Genomic DNA, 21,459 nt, shown 5'->3' on the forward strand with positions numbered 1-21,459 from the left:
CCCATCATCACTTGCACCCCCCTTCCCCCATCATTTGCACCCCCTTCTCCCCCATTATCACTTGCAACCCCTTCCCCCATTATCACTTGCACCCCCATCATCACTTGCAACCCCCCCTTCCCCCCTCATCATCAATTACACCCCCTTCTCCCCCATTATCACTTGCACCCTCCTTCCCCCCCATTATCACTTGAACCCCCCTTCCCCCCTTATTACTTGCACCCCCTTCCCCCCATTATCACTTGCACCCCCCTTCCACCCCATCATCACTTGCACCCCCGCTTCCCGCTTCTCCCTCTGCTCTGCAGATTCTAGGATGAATTAAAATAACTTTTACTCACCTATAGCGCAGGCAGGGATCTTCTGGGAAGCACAAGCTAGCTGCGTTCTTCTCCCACTACAGTGCAGGTGCCGATGAGTGACGTCATTGACGCCTGCGCTGCGTGCAGGCAGAGGTCACAGGTCTCCTCTCAGTGAAGCCACAGGTCCTGCAGCTCACACTGAGAGGAAGCTTTAAAGGGGTATTCCAGGAATTTTTATTTGACTATGCTACAGGGGCTGTAAAGTTAGTGTAGTTCATAATAAAATGTCTGTACCTGTGTGTGACGTTTTTCTCACAATTCTTCTGTGATTTTCACACCAATATTTATTTTTACCAGCATACAAAATGACTGTTGTCTCAGATTTTTCCCAGGTTGCAATGTGGCCAAGACCTGACCTCACTAGTCAGCTGATGACATGGAGCCTGTCTGCTTCAATAGGTGGAGCGATCAATGGGTGGGGTGGCTGATGTGTGGGAGGGAGGAAAATGGTATTATGGGATTTGTAGTAAAAAAAAAAAGAAAAATTCTAACAGGAAATACCAGTTCACAAAAAGCTAGCCACAGTGTTATGGTAATCTCACAACATAGCCATTTAACCCCAAGACAAGCACAGATCCTTCCTAAGCATGTTCATTACTGCCTGCCAGGTACATACTAACATCACCATATGGTGGATAACCCCTTTAACTGTGCATGTGTGTGCACGCACAGCTTAAAGCGGCCCTTGCTCGCCTGGGGATCCAGGACAGCGCCTCTCCCACCAGAGCCAGCCCCGAGTGCCACTCAAAAGCACCCTGCGTGCCATGAGTTGCCGACCCCTGATATATGTAATATGGAGGAAGTGGTGGTGCATTATAATATGGGGGAACAGTATAATATAGATGCACATGGGGTACAGTATTTTATTAACAAACATGTGAAGCAAAACTGGGTACAGTTAACAGAGTCTCAGGGAGGTAAGATGATCAGAGTGCTTGGGGAGATAGTGAGAGGAGCAAGGGCCTGGGGAAACTACATGAAATAAAGAAAAGCATATACATTTTAAGTAACAGCAACTATATTAATTACAAACATGTCACTAATATGGGGGGGGTACAATTTTTGGAAATGGGCTGTCAAGTGGTACTCGGGCAAAAAAATGTTGGGAACCACTGCACTAGACTATAAATCATTTTTGTGAACATTTTTATGTTTTCTTAAACAACAATAATAGCCATAATTTCAGTGTAAAAGGCACAGGCAATCTACATTCATGACAGCTGCTTAACTCAAGGCTGATGTGATGTTAGTAGCTGTGAACAACAACCTGAAACAATGCATTACATTGATCTTTATAAGCAATCAAATCATTGCTTATAAAAGTCCACTAAAGTAGCAGATATTTAGTCACATCTTATCCCAGAAAAACTGAATAAAACTGATGAAAAAGTAAAAACTATACAAATGTAATACCAGTAAAAACAACACCTCGTGGCACAAAAAATTGCCCTCACACAGCTCCTTAGGTGGAAAAATAAAAGTTTATAGGTTTCAGAACATGTCCATGCACAGATTTGTTTTTTTAATTTTTTAATTTTTTATGGCAAAAGAAAAAACAATTCAAAAAGATTGATAAAACCTGGCTGACCCGTAGAATAAATTTAGCATGTCAGTTTTACCATATGGAGAATGCTGACAAAATAATACAGAATTCCAGTTTATTTTACATTTTACCCTACAAATATATTTTTTCTGGCTTCGTAATACATGAAATGGTAAAATAAAGAGCACCAGTGCCAGTACAATTTGTTCCACAAAAATAAGCCCCAATAAAACTCTGTCTATGAAAAAACTAAAATACTTTTAGAAGGTAAGGTCAAAGAAAACATAAGCTAAAAAAATAAATTTGGGGGTCCTGTTTAAGAAAATACTATTACAAACTTTACAAACAATTTGCAAGGCAAACATGCATTGCTTATGCTGGCATTCAGTTGACTTGAGATGAAGAGGTATGTTGCTTTAAATGGGTACTCAGTGGAAAACTTTTTTTTTTTTAGATCAACTGGTGCCAGAAAGTTGAACATATTTGTAAATTACTTATATTAAAAAATCTTAAGCCTTCCAGTACTTATTAGCTGCTGAATACTACAGAGGAAATTATTTTCTTTTTGGAACAGTTAGCTCTGCTGACATCATGACCACAGTGCTCTCTGCTGACATCTCTGTCCATTTTAGGAACTGTCCAGAGCAGCATATATTTGCTATGGGGATTTTCTTCTACTCTGGACAGTTCTTTAAATGGACAGAGATGTCAGCAGAGAGCACTGTGGTCATGATGTCAGCAGAGAGCTCTGTGTTCCAAAAAGAAAATAATTTCCTCTGTAGTATTCAGCAGCTAATAAGTACTAGAAGGATTAAGACTTTTTTTAATAGAAATAATTTACAAATCTGTTTAACTTTCTGGCACCAGTTGATTTAAAGAGGTACTCCTGTGGAAAACTTTTTTTTCATATCAACTGGTGACAGAAAGTTAACCCCTTCCCGCAGAATGTCATATATAAACGCCGGGTTGTGCAGTGCGTTCGCGCATCCCGGCGTTTATAAATGACATTCAGTTAACCCGGCGATGCGCAGCATTGCACGGGTTAACTGGCAGAAGTCCCGCTGTTTCCAGCAGGGGACAACTTCTGCTTCACCCCCAGGACCATCAATTGATGGTCCTGGTCAGCGATCACTGTGATTGGTCCCTGTGGACCAATCACAGTGATCTGGGGTGAAAGTTCAGATCCCCCGCACTGCCCGCCCCTGGAAGTCGGGCAGAACGGGGGACGAAGCGCTGCAGGGGCTCGCGGGGACCTGCGGCATTCGGGGGGAACACGTGGGGACCGGCGGACTTACCTGATCCAGCGGCGGGACGGAGGAGCAGCGCGGGACCGGCCACGTGGACGAGCAGCGACGGGTAAGTATGTGGTCCTCAGAGGCAGCAGTGAAGATCTTCACTGCTGCTTCTAGGAGTCTGAAAACTACAACTCCCAGCATGCCTAGACAGCCTTTGGCTGTCTGGGCATGCTGGGAGTTGTAGTTTTGCAACATCTGGAGGGCCCCAGTTTGGAGACCATTGTATAATGGTCTCCAATCTGTGCTCTTCCAGCTGTTGCAAAACTACAACTCCCAGCATGCACTGACTGTCCAGACATGCTGGGAGTTTTAGTTAAGCCCTTCAAATGTTGCCGAACTACAACTCCCAGCATGCCCTTCAGCTGTCTGGGCATGCTGGGAGTTGTAGTTTTGCAACAGCTGGAGACACACTGGTTGGGAAACATTGTTTCTAACTCAGTGTTTACTAACCTGTGTGCCTCCAGCTGTTGCAAAACTATAACTCCCAGCATGCACTAAAAGACCATGCATGCTGGGAGTTGTAGTTTTGCAACATCTGGAGGGCCCCAGTTTGGAGACCATTGTATAATGGTCTCCAATCTGTGCTCTTCCAGCTGTTGCAAAACTACAACTCCCAGTATGCACTGACTGTCCAGGCATGCTGGGAGTTTAAGTTCAGCAACATCTGGCCCTTCAGATGTTGCCGAACTACAACTCCCAGCATGCCCTTCAGCTGTCTGGGCATGCTGGGAGTTGTAGTTTTGCAACAATTGGAGACACACTGGTTGGGAAACATTGTCTGTTTCTAACTCAGTGTTTCCTAACCTGTGTGCCTCCAGCTGTTGCAAAACTATGACTCCCAGCATGCACTAACAGACCATGCATGCTGGGAGTTGTGGTTTTGCAACAGCTGATGCAAGCCCCCCCCCCCGCCCCGCCACCCCCGTGAATGTACAGGGTACATTCACATGGACGAGGCTTTTACAGTGGGTTTCTCGCATCTTGAGATGCAGCAAATTTGGCGCTGGGAAACTCGCTGTAATCGCCCGCCCATGTGACTGTACCCTAAAAACACTACACTACACTAACACAAAATAAAATAAAAAGTTAAAAACACTACATATACACATACCCTTACACAGCCCCCCTCCCCCAATAAGAACGTCCGGTACACCACTGTTTCCAAAGCAGAGCCTCCAGCTGTTGAAAAACAACAACTCCCAGTATTGTCGGACAGCCGTTGACTGTCCAGGCATGCTGGGAGTTTTGCAACAGCTGGAGGCACCCTGTTTGGGAATCACTGGCGTAGAATACCCCTATGTCCACCCCTATGCAAATCCCTAATTTAGGCCTCAAATGCACATGGCGCTCTCACTTTGGAGCCCTGTCGTATTTCAGGGCAACAGTTTAGGGTCACATATGGGGTATCGCTGTACTCGGGAGAAATTGCGTTACAAGGTTTGGGGGGCTTTTTCTTCTTTAACCCTTCATGAAAAGGAAATGTTGGGGTCTACACCAGAATGTTAGTGTAAAATTTTTTTATTTTTTACACTAACATGCTGATGTTGCCCTATACTTTACATTTTCACAAGAGGTAAAAGGGAAAAAAGCCCCCCAAAATTTGTAACGCAATTTCTCCCGACTACAGAGATACCCCATATGTGAGCGCAAAGTGCTCTGGGGGCGCACAACAAGGCCCAGAAGGGAGAGCGCACCATGTACATTTGAGGTGATTTGCACAGGGCTGGCTGATTGTTACAGCGGTTTTGACAAACGCAAAAAAAAAAAAAAAAACACATGTGACCCCATTTCGGAAACGACACCCCTCACGGAATGTAATGAGGGGTGCAGTGAGAATTTACCCCCCACAGGTGTCTGACGGATCTTTGGAACAGTGGTCCATGAAAATGAAAACTTGTACAGCCCACTGTTCCAAAGATCTGTCAGACACCAGTGGGGGGCAAATGCTCACTGTACCCCTTGTTACGTTCCTCAAGGGGTCTAGTTTCCAAAATGGTATGCCATGTGTGTTTTTTTTTTGCTGTTCTGACACCTTAGGGGCTTCCTAAATGCGACATGCTCCCCGAGCAAAATTTGCTCTCAAAAAGCCAAATATGACTCCTTCTCTTCTGAGCATTGTAGTTCGCCCATAGTGCACTTCAGGTCAACTTATGGGGTACCTCCATACTCAGAAGAGATGGGGTTACAAATTTTGGGGGGTATTTTCTGCTATTAACCCTTGCAAAAAGGTGAAATTAGGGGGGAAACACACATTTTAGTGGAATTTTTTTTTTTTTTTTTTTACATATGCAAAAGTCGTGAAACACCTGTGGGGTAATAAGGCTCACTTTATTCCTTATTACATTCCTCAAGGGGTCTAGTTTCCAAAATGGTATGCCATGTGGGTATTTTTTGCTGTTCTGGCACCATAGGGGCTTCCTAAATGCGACATGCCCCCCGAGCAAAATTTGCTCTCAAAAAGCCAAATATGACTCCTTCTCTTCTGAGCATTGTAGTTCGCCCATAGTGCACTTCAGGTCAACTTATGGGGTACCTCCATACTCAGAAGAGAAGGGGTTACAAATATTGGGGGGTATTTCCTGCTATTAACCCTTGGAAAAATGTGAAATTTGGGGGGAAACACACATTTTAGTGAAAAAAAATATTTTTTTTTTACATATGCAAAAGTCGTGAAACACCTGTGGGGTATTAAGGCTCACTTTATTCCTTGTTATGTTCCTCAAGGGGTCTAGTTTCCAAAATGGTATGCCATGTGAGGGTTTTTTGCTGTTCTGGCACCATAGGGGCTTCCTAAATGCAACATGCCCCCCAAAAACCATTTCAGTAAAACGTACTCTCCAAAATCCCCTTATCGCTCTTTCCCTTCTGAGCCCTCTACTGCGCCCGCCGAACACTTAACATAGACATATGAGGTATGTGCTTACTCGAGAGAAATCAGGCTACAAATATAAGTATACATTTTCTCCTTTTACCCCTTGTAAAAATTTAAAAATTGGGTCTACAAGAACATGCGAGTGTAAAAAATGAAGATTGTGAATTTTCTCCTTCACTTTGCTTCTATTCCTGTGAAACACCTAAAGGGTTAAAATGATGACTGAATGTCATTTTGAATACTTTGGGGGGTGCAGTTTTTATAATGAGGTCTTTTGTGGGGTATTTATAATAAGAAGACCCTTCAAATCCACTTCATACCTGAACTGGTCCCTGAAAAATAGTGAGTTTGAAAATTTTTTGAAAAATTGGAAAATTGCTGCTGAACTTTGAAGCCCTCTGGTGTCTTCCAAAAGTAAAAACTCGTCACTTTTATGATGCAAACATAAAGTAGACATATTGTATATGTGAATAAAAATTTTTTTTATTTGTAATATACATTTTCCTTACAAGCAGAGAGCTTCAAAGTTAGAAAAATGCAAAATTTTTAAATTTTTCATCAAATTTTAGGATTTTTCACAAGGAAAGGATGCAAGTTACCAAAAAATGTTACCACTAAGTTAAAGTAGAACATGTCACGAAAAAACAATCTCGGAATCAGAATGATAACTAAAAGCATTCCAGAGTTATTAATGTTTAAAGTGACAGTGGTCAGATGTGCAAAAAACGCTCTGGTCCTTAAGGCCAAAATGGGCTTGGTCCTGAAGGGGTTAAACAGATTTGTAAATCACTTCTATTAAAAAATCTTAATCCTTCCAGTACTTTTTAGGGACTGTATACTAAAGAGAAATCCCAAAAAGAAGTGCATTTCCTCTGATGTCATGACCACAGGGCTCTCTACTGACCTCTGCTGTCCATTTTAGGAACTGACCAGAGCAGGAAAAAATCCCCATAGCAAACATATGCTGCTCTGGACAGCTCCTAAATTGTTCAGCAGAGAGCACTGTGGTCGTGACATCAGAGGAAATTCATTTCTTTTTTGGATTTCTCTTTAGTATACAGCCCCTAAAAAGTACTGGAAGGATTAAAATGTTTTAATAGAAGTGATTTACAAATCTGTTTAACTTTCTGGCACCAGTCGATATAAAAAATTTTTTTTTTCCACGGGAGTACCCCTTGAAAAAAAAAAAGTTTGCCACCGGAGTACCCCTTTAAAGCACCACCCTCACTTCGTTTTAGCTACAGCTAGGAATCAAAAATGCTGAATTTCTACCTCTTCTGAATAGATATTGGTGGCTTATTCTAGCAAACTGCAACAACTGTTTTTGACAGAAAAACTCAGGTAATAACTGATTAACAAAATATAGACATACAAATCACACTCACCTCATTTTTTGTAATGACAAGATGATGAAAATCTTTGTTTGGTGCAGGGGCTTGACACTGGATTTCAAACAATGTTTCTTGTAGAAGAGAGGCCATATTAAAAAGGTGTGATGTCCAGCAGGTTCCTGATGTCTTGAAAACGTCTTCTGTGACCTGTACAATACCCCCTCCTCTTTATGTGGTCTGGCAAATCTATCTTAGAGAGCATCAAATTCTTTGGTTCCACCTGCTGAATGCAAGTGCTAATCTTTTATTCACTATGTAAACCAACCTTTGTTTACAGAGTAACCTGCTCAGTTTCTGGCAAAGGGACAACCAGTGTATATGAAACCTTTGAATGAAAATCTGCAGGCAGATTAATCCCTACAATGTAACAGCTTTCAGACCTATTGTTAGTTGATCATTATCCTTAGTCACAGAGAATAACAAATTACATAGAGACATACTTGCGCATAAATGTAAACAAATTTCTGTTTTAACCCCTTAAGGACGCAGGACATAAATGTACGTCCTGGTGCGGTGGTACTTAACGCACCAGGACGTACATTGACGTCCTAAGCATAACCGCGGGCATCGGAGCGATGCCCGTGTCATGCGCGGCTGATCCCGGCTGCTGATCACAGCCAGGGACCCGCCGGCAATGGCCGACGCCCGCGATCTCGCGGGCGTCCGCCATTAACCCCTCAGGTGCCGGGATCAATACAGATCCCGGCATCTGCGGCAGTGCGCGATTTGAATGAATGACACCGCACGGAGGTCCCCTCTCCTTCCTCCGTCCGGCTCCAAGCGTCTCCTGCTCTGGTCTGTGATCGAGCAGACCAGAGCAGAAGATAACCGATAATACTGATCTGTTCTATGTCCTATACATAGAACAGATCAGTATTAGCAATCATGGTATTGCTATGAATAGTCCCCTATGGGGACTATTCAAGTGTAAAATAAAATGTAAAAAAATGTAAAAGTAAAAGTAAAAAAAAAGTGAAAAATCCCCTCCCCAATAAAAAAGTAAAACGTCCGTTTTTTCCTATTTTACCCCCAAAAAGCGTAAATTTTTTTTTTATAGACATATTTGGTATCGCCGCGTGCGTAAATGTCCGAACTATTAAAATAAAATGTTAATGATCCCGTACGGTTAACGGCGTGAACGAAAAAAAATAAAAAGTCCAAAATTCCTACTTTTTTAATACATTTTATTAAAAAAAAAATTATAAAAAATGTATTAAAAGTTTTTTATATGCAAATGTGGTATCAAAAAAAAGTACAGATCATGGCGCAAAAAATGAGCCCCCATACTGCCGCTTATACGGAAAAATAAAAAAGTTAGGGGTCATCAAAATAAAGGGATTATAAACGTACTCATTTGGTTAAAAAGTTTGTGATTTTTTTTAAGCGCAACAATAATATAAAAGTATGTAATAATGGGTATCATTTTAATCGTATTGACCCTCAGAATAAAGAACACATGTCATTTTTACCATAAATTGTACGGCGTGAAAAACGAAACCTTCCAAAATTAGCAAAATTGCGTTTTTCGTTTTAATTTCCCCACAAAAATAGTGTTTTTTGGTTGCGCCATACATTTTATGATATAATGAGTGATGTCATTACAAATGACAACTGGTCGCGCAAAAAACAAGCCCTCATACTAGTCTGTGGATGAAAATATAAAAGAGTTATGATTTTTAGAAGGCGAGGAGGAAAAAATGAAAACGTAAAAATTAAATTGTCTGAGTCCTTAAGGCCAAAATGGGTCCTTAAGGGGTTAAAGGAGTACTCTAGTCCAGAGTATTCCTGCTCCGTTCTGCCCGGGCTGCAAAATAAATGAAAATGAACCCTCACTCACCTCCCTGGGTTCCCGTGGAGCGCCACTACAGCTGTTCGGTCCTCCGGTCCATCTCCTTCATAGTTCCTGGTGTAACGAAGCGTCACATGGCGCTCAGCCTATCGCCGGCCGAGGCTGAACATCGCGGTGGCCGGTGATAGGCTGAGCGCCATGTGACGCTTCGTTACACCCGGAAGTATGAAGAGGATGGACCGGAGGACCAAACAGCTGTAGTGGCGCTCCACGGGAACCCAGGGAGGTGAGTGAGGGTTCATTTTAATTTATTTTGCAGCCCAGGCAGAACGGAGCAGGAATACTCTGGACTAGAGTACTCCTTTAAGGACCCAGCCCAAATATACCTTAAGGACCCGGCCATTTTTTTAACATCTGACCACTGTCACTTCAAGCATTAAAAGGGCTATCGAGGAAAAAACTTTTTATATATATATCAACTGGCTCCAGAAAGTTAAACAGATTTGTAAATTATTTCTATTAAAAAATCTTAATCATTTCAGTACTTATGAGCTTCTGAAGTTAAGGTTGTCTTTTTCTGTCTAAGTGCTCTCTGATGACACATGTCTCGGGAACCGCCCAGTTTAGAAGCAAATCCCCAGAGCAAACTTCTTCTAAACTGGGCAGTTACCAGGAGAAAAAGCCCCCCAAAATTTGTAACCCAATTTCTCTTGAGTAAGGAAATACCTCATATGTGTATGTCAGGCGGAGTAGAGGGCTCAGAAGGGAAGGAGCAACAATGGGATTTTGGAGAGTGAATTTTGCTGAAATGGTTTTTGGGGGGCATGTCACATTTAGGAAGCCCCTATGGTGCCAGAACAGCAGAAAACCCCACATGGCATACCATTTTGGAAACTACACCCCTCAGGGCACATAATAAGGGGTCCAGTTAGCCTTAACACCCCACAGGTGTGTTCAGCTTTTTCACCAAAATTTACAATTTTTACAAAGCGTAATTGGAGAAAATGCCCACCAAAATTTGTAACCCCATCTCTTCTGAGTATGGAAATACCCCATGTTAGGACGTAAAATGCTCTGCGGGCGAACTACAATGCTCAGAAGAGAAGGAGTCACATTTGGCTTTTTGAAAGCAAATTTTGCTGAAATGGTTTTTGGGGGGCATGTTGCATTTAGGAAGCCCCTGTGGTGCCAGAACAGCAAAAAATACCCACATGGCATACCATTACCATTTTGGAAACTACACCCCTTAAGGAACGTAACAAGGGGTACAGTGAGCCTTAACTACCAACAGGTGTTTGACGATTTTTTGTTAAAGTTGGATGTGTAAATGAAAAAACATTTTTTTTTTACTAAAATGCTGTTTTTTTCCCTATATTTTACATTTTTACAAGGGGTAATAGGAGAAAATTACCCCCAAAATTTGTAACCCCATTCCATCTGAGTATGGAAATACCCCATGTGTGGACATCAAGTGCTCTGCTGGCGAACTACAATGCTCAGAAGAGGAGGAGCGCCATTGAGCTTTTGGGAAGAGAATTTGTTTGGAATGGTAGTCAGAGGGCCATGTGCGTTTACAAAGCCCCCCGTGGTGCCAGAACAGTGGACCCCCCCCCCCCCCCACGTGACCGAATTTTGGAAACTACACCCCTCACAGAATTTAATAAGGGGTGCAGTGACCACTGTTCCAAAAATCTGTCAGACACCTGTGGGGCATAAATGCTCACTGTACCCCTTATTACATTACATGAGGGGTGTAGTTTCCGAAATGGGGTCACATGTGGGGGGGGTCCATTGTTCTGACACTATGGGGGCTTTGTAAACACACGTGGCCTCCAATTCCGGACAAATTTTCTCTTCAAAATACCAATGGCGCTCCTTCTGTTCTGAGCATTGTAGTGCGCCAGCAGAGCACTTTACATTCACATATGGGGTATGTTCTTACTCAGAAGAAATGGGGTTACAAATTTTGGGGGGATTTTTTCCTATTTTCCCTTGTGAAAATGAAAAATTTAGGGTAACACCAGCATTTTAGTGAATTTTTTTTTTCCCATCCAACTTTAATGAAAATTCGTCAAACACCTGTGGGGTGTTAAGGCTCACTATACCCCTTGTCACGTTCCGTGAGGGGTGTAGTTTCCAAAATGGGGTCACATGTGGGTATTTTTTTCTTTGTGTTTATGTCAGAACTGCTGTAAAATCAGCCACCCCTGTGCAAATCACCAATTTAGGCCTCAAATGTATATAGTGCGCTCTCACTCCTGAGCCTTGTTGTGTGTCCGAAGAGCATTTTCCGCCCACATATGGGGTATTTCCGAGAAATTGCATTGCAAATTCTGGGAGTCTTTTTTACCTTTTACCGCTTGTGAAAATAAAAAGTATGGGGCAACACCAGCATGTTAGTGTGAAAAAATAAAAAAATTTACACTAACAGGCTGGTGTAGCCCCCAACTTTTCCTTTTCATAAGGGGTAAAAGGAGAAAAAGCCCCCCAAAATTTGTAGTGCAATTTCTCCCGAGTACAGAAATACCCCATATGTGACCCTAAACTGTTTCCTTGAAATACAACAGGGCTTTGAAGTGAGAGAGCGCCATGCGCATTTGAGGACTATATTAGGGATTACATAGGGGTATTCTACACCAGTGATTGCCAAACAGGGTGCCTCCAGCTGTTGCAGAACTCCCAGCATGCCTGGACAGTCAGTGGCTGTTGTTTTGCAACAGCTGGAGGCTCCGTTTTGGAAACACTGCCGTACAATAAGTTTTTCATTTTTATTGGAGGGGATAGTGTAAGGGGATGTATATATAGTGTTTTACTCTTTATTATGTGTTAGTGTAGTGTAGAGTAGTGTTTTTAGGGTACATTCACACTGGCTAGTTACGGTGAGTTTCCCGTTAGGCGTTTGCGCTGCGGCGAAAAATTTGCCGCAGCCCAAACTTAAAGCAGGAAATTTACTGTAAACCTGCCTGTGTGAATGTACCCAGCTGTTTCAATACTAGAACTCCCAGCATGTACTAACAGACCGTGCATGCTGGGAGTTGTACTTTTGCAACAGCTGGAGGCACACTGGTTGGAAAACCTTCAGTTAGGTTCTGTTACCTAACTCAGCATTTTCCAACCAGTGTGCCTCCAGCTGTTGCAAAACTACAACTGCCAGCATGTACTGATCACCGAAGGGCATGCTGGGAGATGTAGTTATGTAACAGCTGGAGGTACGCAACTACAACTCCCAGCATGCCGAGACAGCTGTTTGCTGTCTGTGCATGCTGGGATTTGCAGTTTTGCAACATCTGGAGGGCTACAGTTTATAGACCACTGCACAGTGATCTCCAAACTGTGGACCTCCAGATGTTGAAAAAATAGAAATCCTGCCCAGACAACAAACAGCTATGTGGGCATGCTGGGAGTTGTAGTTTTGCAAGATCTGGAGGGATATAGTTTAGAGACCACTGTATTGTGGTCTCAAACTGTAGCCCTCCAGCTGTTGCAAAACTACATATTCCAGCATGACCAAACAGCTGTCTGGGCATGCTGGGAGTTGTAGTTTTGCAACATCTGGAGGGCTAGAGTTTAGAGACCACTATACAGTGGTCTCAGACTGTAGCCCTCCAGATCAACTCACCGGCTTCTGTAGGATCCAGGGAGCCCCGTTCTGCCCCGCTTATTGTGGGTGGGCAGGATGGGGAAAACGAAAGTTAACCCCCCCCCCTGCCCTGCTATTGGTCGTCGCTTCTGACGACCAATAGCAGGGATAGGAGGGGTGGCACCTCACTCTTATCCCTTCAGGGGGATCATAGGTGTCTTCGACAACCGCGATCCCCCTTCTATTCCGGGTCACCGTAGACCCGTATGACCCGGAATAGGTGCAAATCGCAAGTGTGAATTTTATGTAAATACAAGACGCTTCGTATTATGCTTAAACCTCTTTTACTCACTCAGCAGCAAAAGAAATGGATATGTATATATTAATGATAAAACAGAAAAAACTTTGATAACAAAGGTATGGCATAGCCAAACATGTTGACGTATTCAATGACCAATCAGAGTGTGAAGACAGGTATAATAGTGACAGTTGCTCATATTTCCTCCTCTTCTTTTGCTGCTCAGCAGTACATATAGATGAGTATTACTGTTCTCCTTATTTTTTACAATTATTCCATTGAGTTTTATATGTAATTATATTCTCATTATAAAGATTTTTTCTCATTTTCCCCTGCATATATACCAATATATATATCTTCTTGTTACATATATATATTTCAAATTATTTTATAGTTATATAGATATATAAATTTCCCCCCCCCTTTTTTCCCCCTTCCCCTCCGTTTATCATATTAATTCCTATTAATCCCTATTCATATTGTCTTACAGTCATTCCATTTTTCCTTATTTCTTCTTATATATAATTTTGTTCCGTCCGTTTCCACTTGAATTTCGCTTGGTTTTCGCTCATACCTATATTTTTTCTTATATCTTATCCTCCGCTCACTTACCTGTGATTCTTTATACTTTCCGGTGTCTTCACATCCCGCATATTCCTCTATAGTCTTCTTTCTTTTTCTCCTGCGTCACGGCGGCCATCTTCGCTTCGGCTGTGAGACTTCGGCAGCCGTTCTCGCGATAACACGCAGTGTGGTGATCACCTGCGTCACAGTGAGCGCGAGTCCTGTCAGATTCAATTCCTGTCAGGATCCTGTCAAGCAAACATCGTAAGTTTATTGCGTAGTTCAGCTATACTTATAATAATACTAATAATACTTATTATTTTATATATATTTTCCAGTAATTTCATCATTTTTGGCCTTCCCATTTAACATAGTGATTATTCACTTTATTACTAAATATATATATCGTTCTCCCATCTCTGACCATTTACCATTGATTTACACTATATCTAGTTTTACCTATAGTCAGTTAGATTACATTAATCTAGTTTATCTCTCATTCTATTATTCATAAGATATCATTTATATTTGTCATGGACAATTCTGAGGACACTAGAATTTCTAACAGGGATGTAAGACAACCATCTTTATCCTCTGATAATAAGATCCCTGACCACTTACAATCAGCAGTGGATGAGTCAGTAGCTCGCTCAGTCCACTCTGCTATATCTATCTTACAAGATAGCATTAATAAATCCATATCTATGGCATTATCTAAAGCTGGTCCTTCTAGTGAAATTCCAGGCCCTACTACCCCCTCTGAAATCTACTGGTCACCAGAAACATCAGTTTCTAAACTGGCTAAAGGTTTTAATACCTCAAAAAAGGCTAAGGCTGAACGCCATCATGTTGCTGACGACAAAGTTCCCTTCAGGAAATATTCTAAGGGACCAGGTCAAGATTACCCCCATAATAAAAGATCTAAGTCAGATCATTCTACTGGTGTCCTTCAGAAACACCCCATACCCTCAGCTCCTGAGGAAGTTATTTCAGAAAGAGCCAAAAAAGCCGCTAAAAGATCTAAACCAGATTCCTATAACGAATCCCATTCTGAAGATTCAGATCTTCCTACTAATACTGATGACATTTTTATCTCCGACTACTCCTCTGAGGAGAGTGGGGAATTAGCAGAAGACCCTGATAACCAGGAAGATTGCATTCCAGTAGAATCGGATCAATCTTACTTCGATCCCGCCCTAATTCGCCATCCCAGGTCAGGGGAATGGCTTCACACCGGTAAGGTGGCAAAATTCATATCTGCTAGAGTGTTCAAAAGTTTGGACAGAACCACTCGCAACAAAATGAAGGCAGAGTGTCCAAGACCTACCCTGCCACACAATTCTGCAGTTACTCCTGAGCTAGACCCCGTTCTAACAAAATTCTTAATGAAATCGGGGAAAAACCCCAAGAAGGATCTGGATCGGAGCTTCCGAGCATGCCAGGATAAATTAATGGACCTTATTGGCCCTCTAACTAAATTAGTTGATTTGGCCGAGGAATCCTCCACCAACAATAGACCCATAGACACGGAAGTCTTATTGGGATGGGCACAACGTGCCGTTTGTATATTTGGAAACGCCAACGCAGCGCTTTCTGTAGAACGTAAACGTTCTATTTTAATGAAGATTGACCACCAAATTACAAATTTAGCATCCAAAGAACCTGAAAAGCCTACAGAGGGCTTATTATTTGGGGACGATTTTATACATGACATGGACAAATATGTAGGATTGTTTTCATCCATTAACAAGGCCCAATCCTCCCTCAAGAAAGTCTTCTCTAATAGAGTTTTTGGTTGGGCCGGGAAAGGTAGGAGCCGCTTTCCCGGCCGATCGCTCCCCAACAGACAAAATTTTAGAGGCTCCTACCACACCAACCAAACTTACCAACCTTCACAACCGGTCTCCACACCATTCTTTCCTATCGTGGAAGACCATGGAGAGCCAGAGGGCAGAGAGGAGTCCCTCGAGCTAGATCATCTACAGGTAAGCCATCTCCATTCTTTAGCAGATCTCCCATTGGGAGGAAGAATCATGCATTTTTTGAAAAATTGGACTATGATTACTTCCGACTTATGGATACTAAATACTGTATCGGGGTTCCTGATAGAATTTGTCTCTCCGCCCTTTCAATATTATCTTCCCCATCCAATCCAATTTTCCAAAATAGATCAGGCTCTAATCGACTCGGAAATGGAGGATCTCGTTTCCAAGAATGCTATTGTTCCGGTCCCCATGAATTCTATGGGATTTCTCAGCAACCTATTCTTAGTAAAAAAGAAGGACGGGGGTCACAGACCCGTTATCAATCTAAGACTACTCAACAATCATGTTGTGTACAGACACTTCAAGATGGAGGGCATCCATCTTTTAAGAGATATGTTACTCAAAGACGATTGGTTACTCAAGATAGACTTGAAAGATGCCTATCTCACCGTTCCAATTCATTCGTCTTCTCAAATGTATCTCCAATTTCTTTGGAACAATCAAAAATGGCAATTTACTTGCCTCCCATTCGGACTAGCATCAGCTCCATGGTGTTTCACCAAACTTCTAAAACCTATTGTGGCCCTTCTAAGAAGCCAAGGTGTTCGTGTAATTATCTATCTAGACGATATTCTCCTTATGGCTCAAACAGAATCAATTCTTCTCTTACACAAAGATTGGACTTCACCCCTCCTAACCAATCTGTGTTTCCTTATCAATCACAAAAAATCCGTTCTCCTTCCTTCTCAGGAATTGGAATTCCTGGGTTTTACGATCAACACCCAGTCGACCATCCTAAGTCTTCCTCCCAGGAGACTGAAGACTATCCGCAAGGAGATTCGCCAGATTCTTCACAAGGATCTTATCCCTCTGAGGACAATAGCTCGGATTGTGGGCCTTCTCTCAGCTTCCATTCAAGCTGTCTTTCCAGCCCCTCTTCATTATCGAGCTCTTCAACGTCTGAAGATTCGACACTTGAGAGAAGGTCTGGGGTACTCAGATGTCGTTCCCCTTTCTTCAGACGCCAAGGAAGAACTTCTTTAGTGGCTATCTCACATTCAGGATTGGAATGGAAAAGCAATTTTCAATCCCAACCCAGACCTTATCATAGAATCAGACGTCAGCCTAGTAGGCTGGGGTGCTCGTTGCGATTCCCTCTCTACTGGAGGGAAATGGTCTTCTTCCGAATCTACCCTTCATATCAACTGCTTAGAGCTTTTGGCTGGGTCATTCGCACTAAAGAGCTTTGCGAAGGATTTATCTCACTGTTGTGTTTTACTTCGCATGGACAACATCTCTGCTGTCCAATATATCAATCATCTCAGTGGAACAACTTCCAAGGCCCTTGCCGATATTGCCAAAGATTTCTGGCATTTTTGTCTAGACAGACAGATTACTCTGAAAGCAGAATACCTTCCTGGGATTTCCAACTCAATCGCAGATTGGAATTCCAGATTCCTCACAGACTTCAGCGATTGGAAACTTCTTCCCAGAGTCTTTCAAAAAGTCAAACAAATATGGGGCCCACTTCATATCGACATGTTTGCTTCTCGTCTGAATTATCAAATTCAGCAATTCTTCAGCTGGAAAACAGATCCGGAAGCAATAGGAGCGGACGCTTTCCTTCAATTTTGGCCCCCAAAAACCCTTTACGCATTTCCACCATTCAATCTAATTCCTCGTCTACTCTTTCAAACTTCCCTCCGGAAATCATCCTTGGTCCTAATCACTCCTTGGTGGCCAACTCAGCCTTGGTTTCCTCAACTTCTAAATCTCTTAATAGATTATCCTCTACTTCTACCTACTTCTCAGGATCTCCTCCTAGACCCTCTGGGCAATTTTCATCCATTGATCTTATCAGATCAATTGACTCTTGTTGCTTGGCTAATTTCGGGCATTCCAGGACAGTCTCACCACTTTCTTTCACAACTACAGAACTCCTCTCAGATGCATGGGCTCCAGGCACCAGATCTGCTTACAGATCAGCCTGGAAAATTTGGCTTCATTGGTGATCTCAAAGGGATTTGGATCCCTTTCAAACGTCTATCACTAACATCTTAAATTTTTTATCCAACTGTTTTGATGATGGTAAGGCTTATCGCACCATCAATTTATATCGTTCAGCCATTTCGGCTAGTCATTCTCTCATTGATTCATTACCTGTAGGCAAACATCCTTTAGTATGCAGACTCTTGAAAGGCATACGCTATCGACGTCCTCCTTTGCCTAAATATAATTCTACTTGGGATGTTATCATCCTGGATCTCTTTCTTACGTGGGAAAATAATGACTCTCTATCTCTAAAACTCCTTTCCTTTAAACTTACTGTTCTTTTGTGCCTTATTTCCGTCAAACGCGTATCTGATGTTAGGGCGCTAGATATTTCTAGAATGCAATTTTCTCCTGATGGAGTTATCTTCACTATCTATCGTCGTACTAAAACTAATTTACACTCCGTATTTTATCCAGCGTTTCCTCATCAAACCAAACTTTGTGTGGTTAGATGTTTACGCTCTTATGAAACTAGGACGAAATCTTTGAGAACTTCTTCTTCTCAATTAATTATATCATATTGTAAACCTCACAATCCTGTTTCTTATTGTACTTTAGCCCGTTGGGTTAAATCAACTATGGACATAGCTGGCATAGACATTACCAAATTTGGCGCTCACTCTACCAGAGGAGCTGTGTCCACTAAGTTATTTCAATCTGGTGCTACTCTTTCTGACATTTTGAAAGCTGCAAATTGGTCTTCCGACTCTACCTTCAAGGCGTTTTATTTTAAACCCGATTCTCATGTCTCTATGGTTCTTTTATAATTACAAATTGTATTGTTTGATTATTATTATTTAACTGTTGTTATCATCTCTCTTTATTTGTTTTAATATTACTATAGCTTTAAACTAGCATAATACGAAGCGTCTTGTATTTACATAAAATTGAAGATTTTCCTATCCTTGGTGAAGGAAAATATAGATTTTATTAAAGACAAGACGCGAGTATTATCCCGCCCTATATTCCCATCCCTATAATATGTCTTTTGTTGTTTATTTTCACAGTATCCTAGAATATTCTTCCTTGAAGAAATGTCCTCTCTTCTTCCAAGACTGGTTATTCCTTGTTAAACACTGTTTCGTTTGGATTACTACCATAGCATGTTCCTGTTTTGGACTGTTTCTTCGCCGCAAAGAAGGGGAGGAAATATGGGCAACTGTCACTATTATACCTGTCTTCACACTCTGATTGGTCATTGAATATGTCAACATGTTTGGCTATGCCATACCTTTGTTATCAAAGTTTTTTCTGTTTTATCATTAATATATACATATCCATTTCTTTTGCTGCTGAGTGAGTAAAAGAGGTTTAAGCATAATACTCGCGTCTTGTCTTTAATAAAATCTATATTTTCCTTCACCAAGGATAGGAAAATCTTCAATTCACTTGCGATATGCGATGACCCCCCTGGGCATTTGCGCGGGGTGCCTGCTGATAGATATCAGCAGTCACCCGGTCTGGTCCCCGTCTGGCACGCGTCGGGGACCGAAATTCCCACAGGCGTATGGATACGCCCTGGGTCCTTAACCTCTTAAGGACCCGGCCATTTTACACCTTAGGACCCGGCCATTTTTTTAACATCTGACCACTATCACTTTAAACATTAATAACTCTGGAATGCTTTTAGTTATAATTCTGATTCCGAGATTGTTTTTTCGTGACATATTCTACGTTAACATAGTGGTAAAAAATTTTTGGTAACTTTCATCCTTTCTTGGTGAAAAATCCCAAAATATGATGAAAAATTTGAAAATTTAGCATTTTTCTAACTTTGAAGCTCTCTGCTTGTAAGGAAAATGGATATTCCAAAAAAAAAAAAAAAAGTTTTTATTCACATGTACAATATGTCTACTTTATGTTTGCATCATAAAATTGACAAGTTTTTACTTTTGGAAGACACCAGAGGGCTTCAAAGTTCAGCAGCAATTTTCCAATTTTTCACAAAATTTCCAAACTCACAATTTTTCAGGGACCAGTTCAGGTTTGAAGTGGACTTGAAGGGTCTTCATCTTAGAAATACCCCACAAATGACCCCATTATAAAAACTGCACCCCCAAAGTATTCAAAATGACATTCAGTCAGCATTTTAACCCTTTAGGTGTTTCACAGCAATAGCAGCAAAGTGAAGGAGAAAATTCACAATCTTCATTTTTTACACTCGCATGTTCTTGTAGACCCAATCTTTGAATTTTTACAAGGGGTAAAAGGAGAAAATGTATACTTATATTTGTAGACCAATTTCTCTCGAGTAAGCACATACCTCATATGTCTATGTAAATTGTTTGGCGGGCGCAGTAGAGGGCTCAGAAACGAAGGAGCGACAAGGGGATTTTGGAGAGTACGTTTTTCTGAAATGGTTTATGGGGGGCATGTTGCATTTAGGAAGCCCTATGGTGCCAGAACAGGAAAAAAAAACACATGGCATACCATTTTGGAAACTAGACCCCTTGAGGAATGTAACAAGCAATAAAGTGAGCCTTAATACCCCACAGAGGTTTCACGACTTTTGCATATGTAAAAAAATTTTTAAACATTTTCACTAAAATATGTGTTTCCCCCCCCAGATTTCACATTTTTGCAAGGGTTAATAGCAGAAAATACCCCCCAAAATTTGTAACCCCATCTCTTCTGGGTATGGAGGTACCCCATAAGTTGACCTGAAGCGCACTACGGGCGAACTACAATGCTCAGAAGAGAAGGAGTCATATTTGGCTTTTTGAGAGCAAATTTTGCCCGGGGGCATGTCGCATTTAGGAAGCCCCTATGGTGCCAGGACAGCAAAATAACCCCCACATGGCATACCATTTTGGAAACTAGACCCCTTGAGGAACGTAACAAGGAATAAAGTGAGCCTTAATACCCCACAGGGGTTTCACGACTTTTGCATATGTAAAAAATATATTTTTTTTTCACTAAAATGTGTGTTTCCCCCCCAAATTTCACATTTTTGCAAGGGTTAATAGCAGAAAATACCCCCCAAAATTTGTAACCCCATCTCTTCTGAGTATGGAGGTACCCCATAAGTGGACATTAAATGCACTGCAGGAGCGCTACAATGCTCAGAAGAGAAGGAGTCACATTTGTTAATTTTGCTGAAATGGGGGGGGGGGGGGGGGTGGCATGTCGCATTTACTGCCAGAAAAGCAAAAAAAAAATTTAATTTGTAAATACATTTCTTTGGAAAAAGGACATACCTCATATCTGGGCGTAAAACGGATCTCCGGGTGCACACTGGTCACGGAGGAACAGGAGGGCAGTCAGGGGCCTTGAGCCAGAACAGTGGGACCCCCCCTCAAGGGGCATTATATGGGGTACACTAATAACTAACAAGGGGCACAGTGGGACATAAAAGGATAAAACAGGCTATGTTCCCAGAATGATGACCCAGAGCATAGCCAAAACTAAAAAATATGCCCACCCCAAACCTTATGATCTGAATCATCATTCTGGGAATATGATGTGTGTGACCATCCCTAACCTGTTGCCTCAAATGCGCACCCGCTCAGGTGGAGAGAGAGCGCTGCGCATTTGAGGCAACATAAAAAGTCCCCGATGATAGTGACTCAGTGACCCATGACCCAGAGAAAAAAATACCCCCAGAGGTCTTATCAGTTTTTTTTTTATGAGAGTTTTTTGGGCAATTTAGTGGTTTTATGGGGTTAAAACTTGGAATGTACTCTGGACTTGGTACATTGGGGTCAAATTATGGAAAATTAAAATTAAAA

General features: G+C 41.9%; 2 protein-coding genes across 4 annotated transcripts in view; one reads left to right on the top strand and one right to left on the bottom strand.

Annotated features, from left to right (window-relative positions):
- LOC130355627 (F-box only protein 36-like) overlaps positions 1–21,459 on the bottom strand; it is an 83,916-nt gene that overhangs the window by 52,835 nt on the left and 9,622 nt on the right. Inside the window, exons 2-3 of one of the 3 annotated variants that reach the window (XM_056556004.1) lie at positions 13,743–13,942; positions 7,458–7,686 (exon numbers count right to left, since the gene is read on the bottom strand). In XM_056556004.1, the coding sequence (XP_056411979.1) occupies positions 7,458–7,553 (96 nt within the window). In that variant the 5' untranslated portion in view covers positions 7,554–7,686; positions 13,743–13,942. Of the gene's footprint in view, positions 1–7,457; positions 7,687–13,742; positions 13,943–19,693; positions 19,735–21,459 lie in introns of those variants that run through there. The other 2 variants (XM_056556007.1, XM_056556006.1) reach the window with 2 other exon arrangements.
- Positions 1–21,459, top strand: part of PRRG1 (proline rich and Gla domain 1) — a 99,254-nt gene that overhangs the window by 8,523 nt on the left and 69,272 nt on the right. The gene's annotated exons all lie outside the window — the stretch shown is intronic.

The sequence above is a fragment of the Hyla sarda genome, chromosome 2, assembly GCF_029499605.1.
Source record: "Hyla sarda isolate aHylSar1 chromosome 2, aHylSar1.hap1, whole genome shotgun sequence".
NCBI classification, from domain to species: Eukaryota; Metazoa; Chordata; class Amphibia; order Anura; family Hylidae; genus Hyla; species Hyla sarda.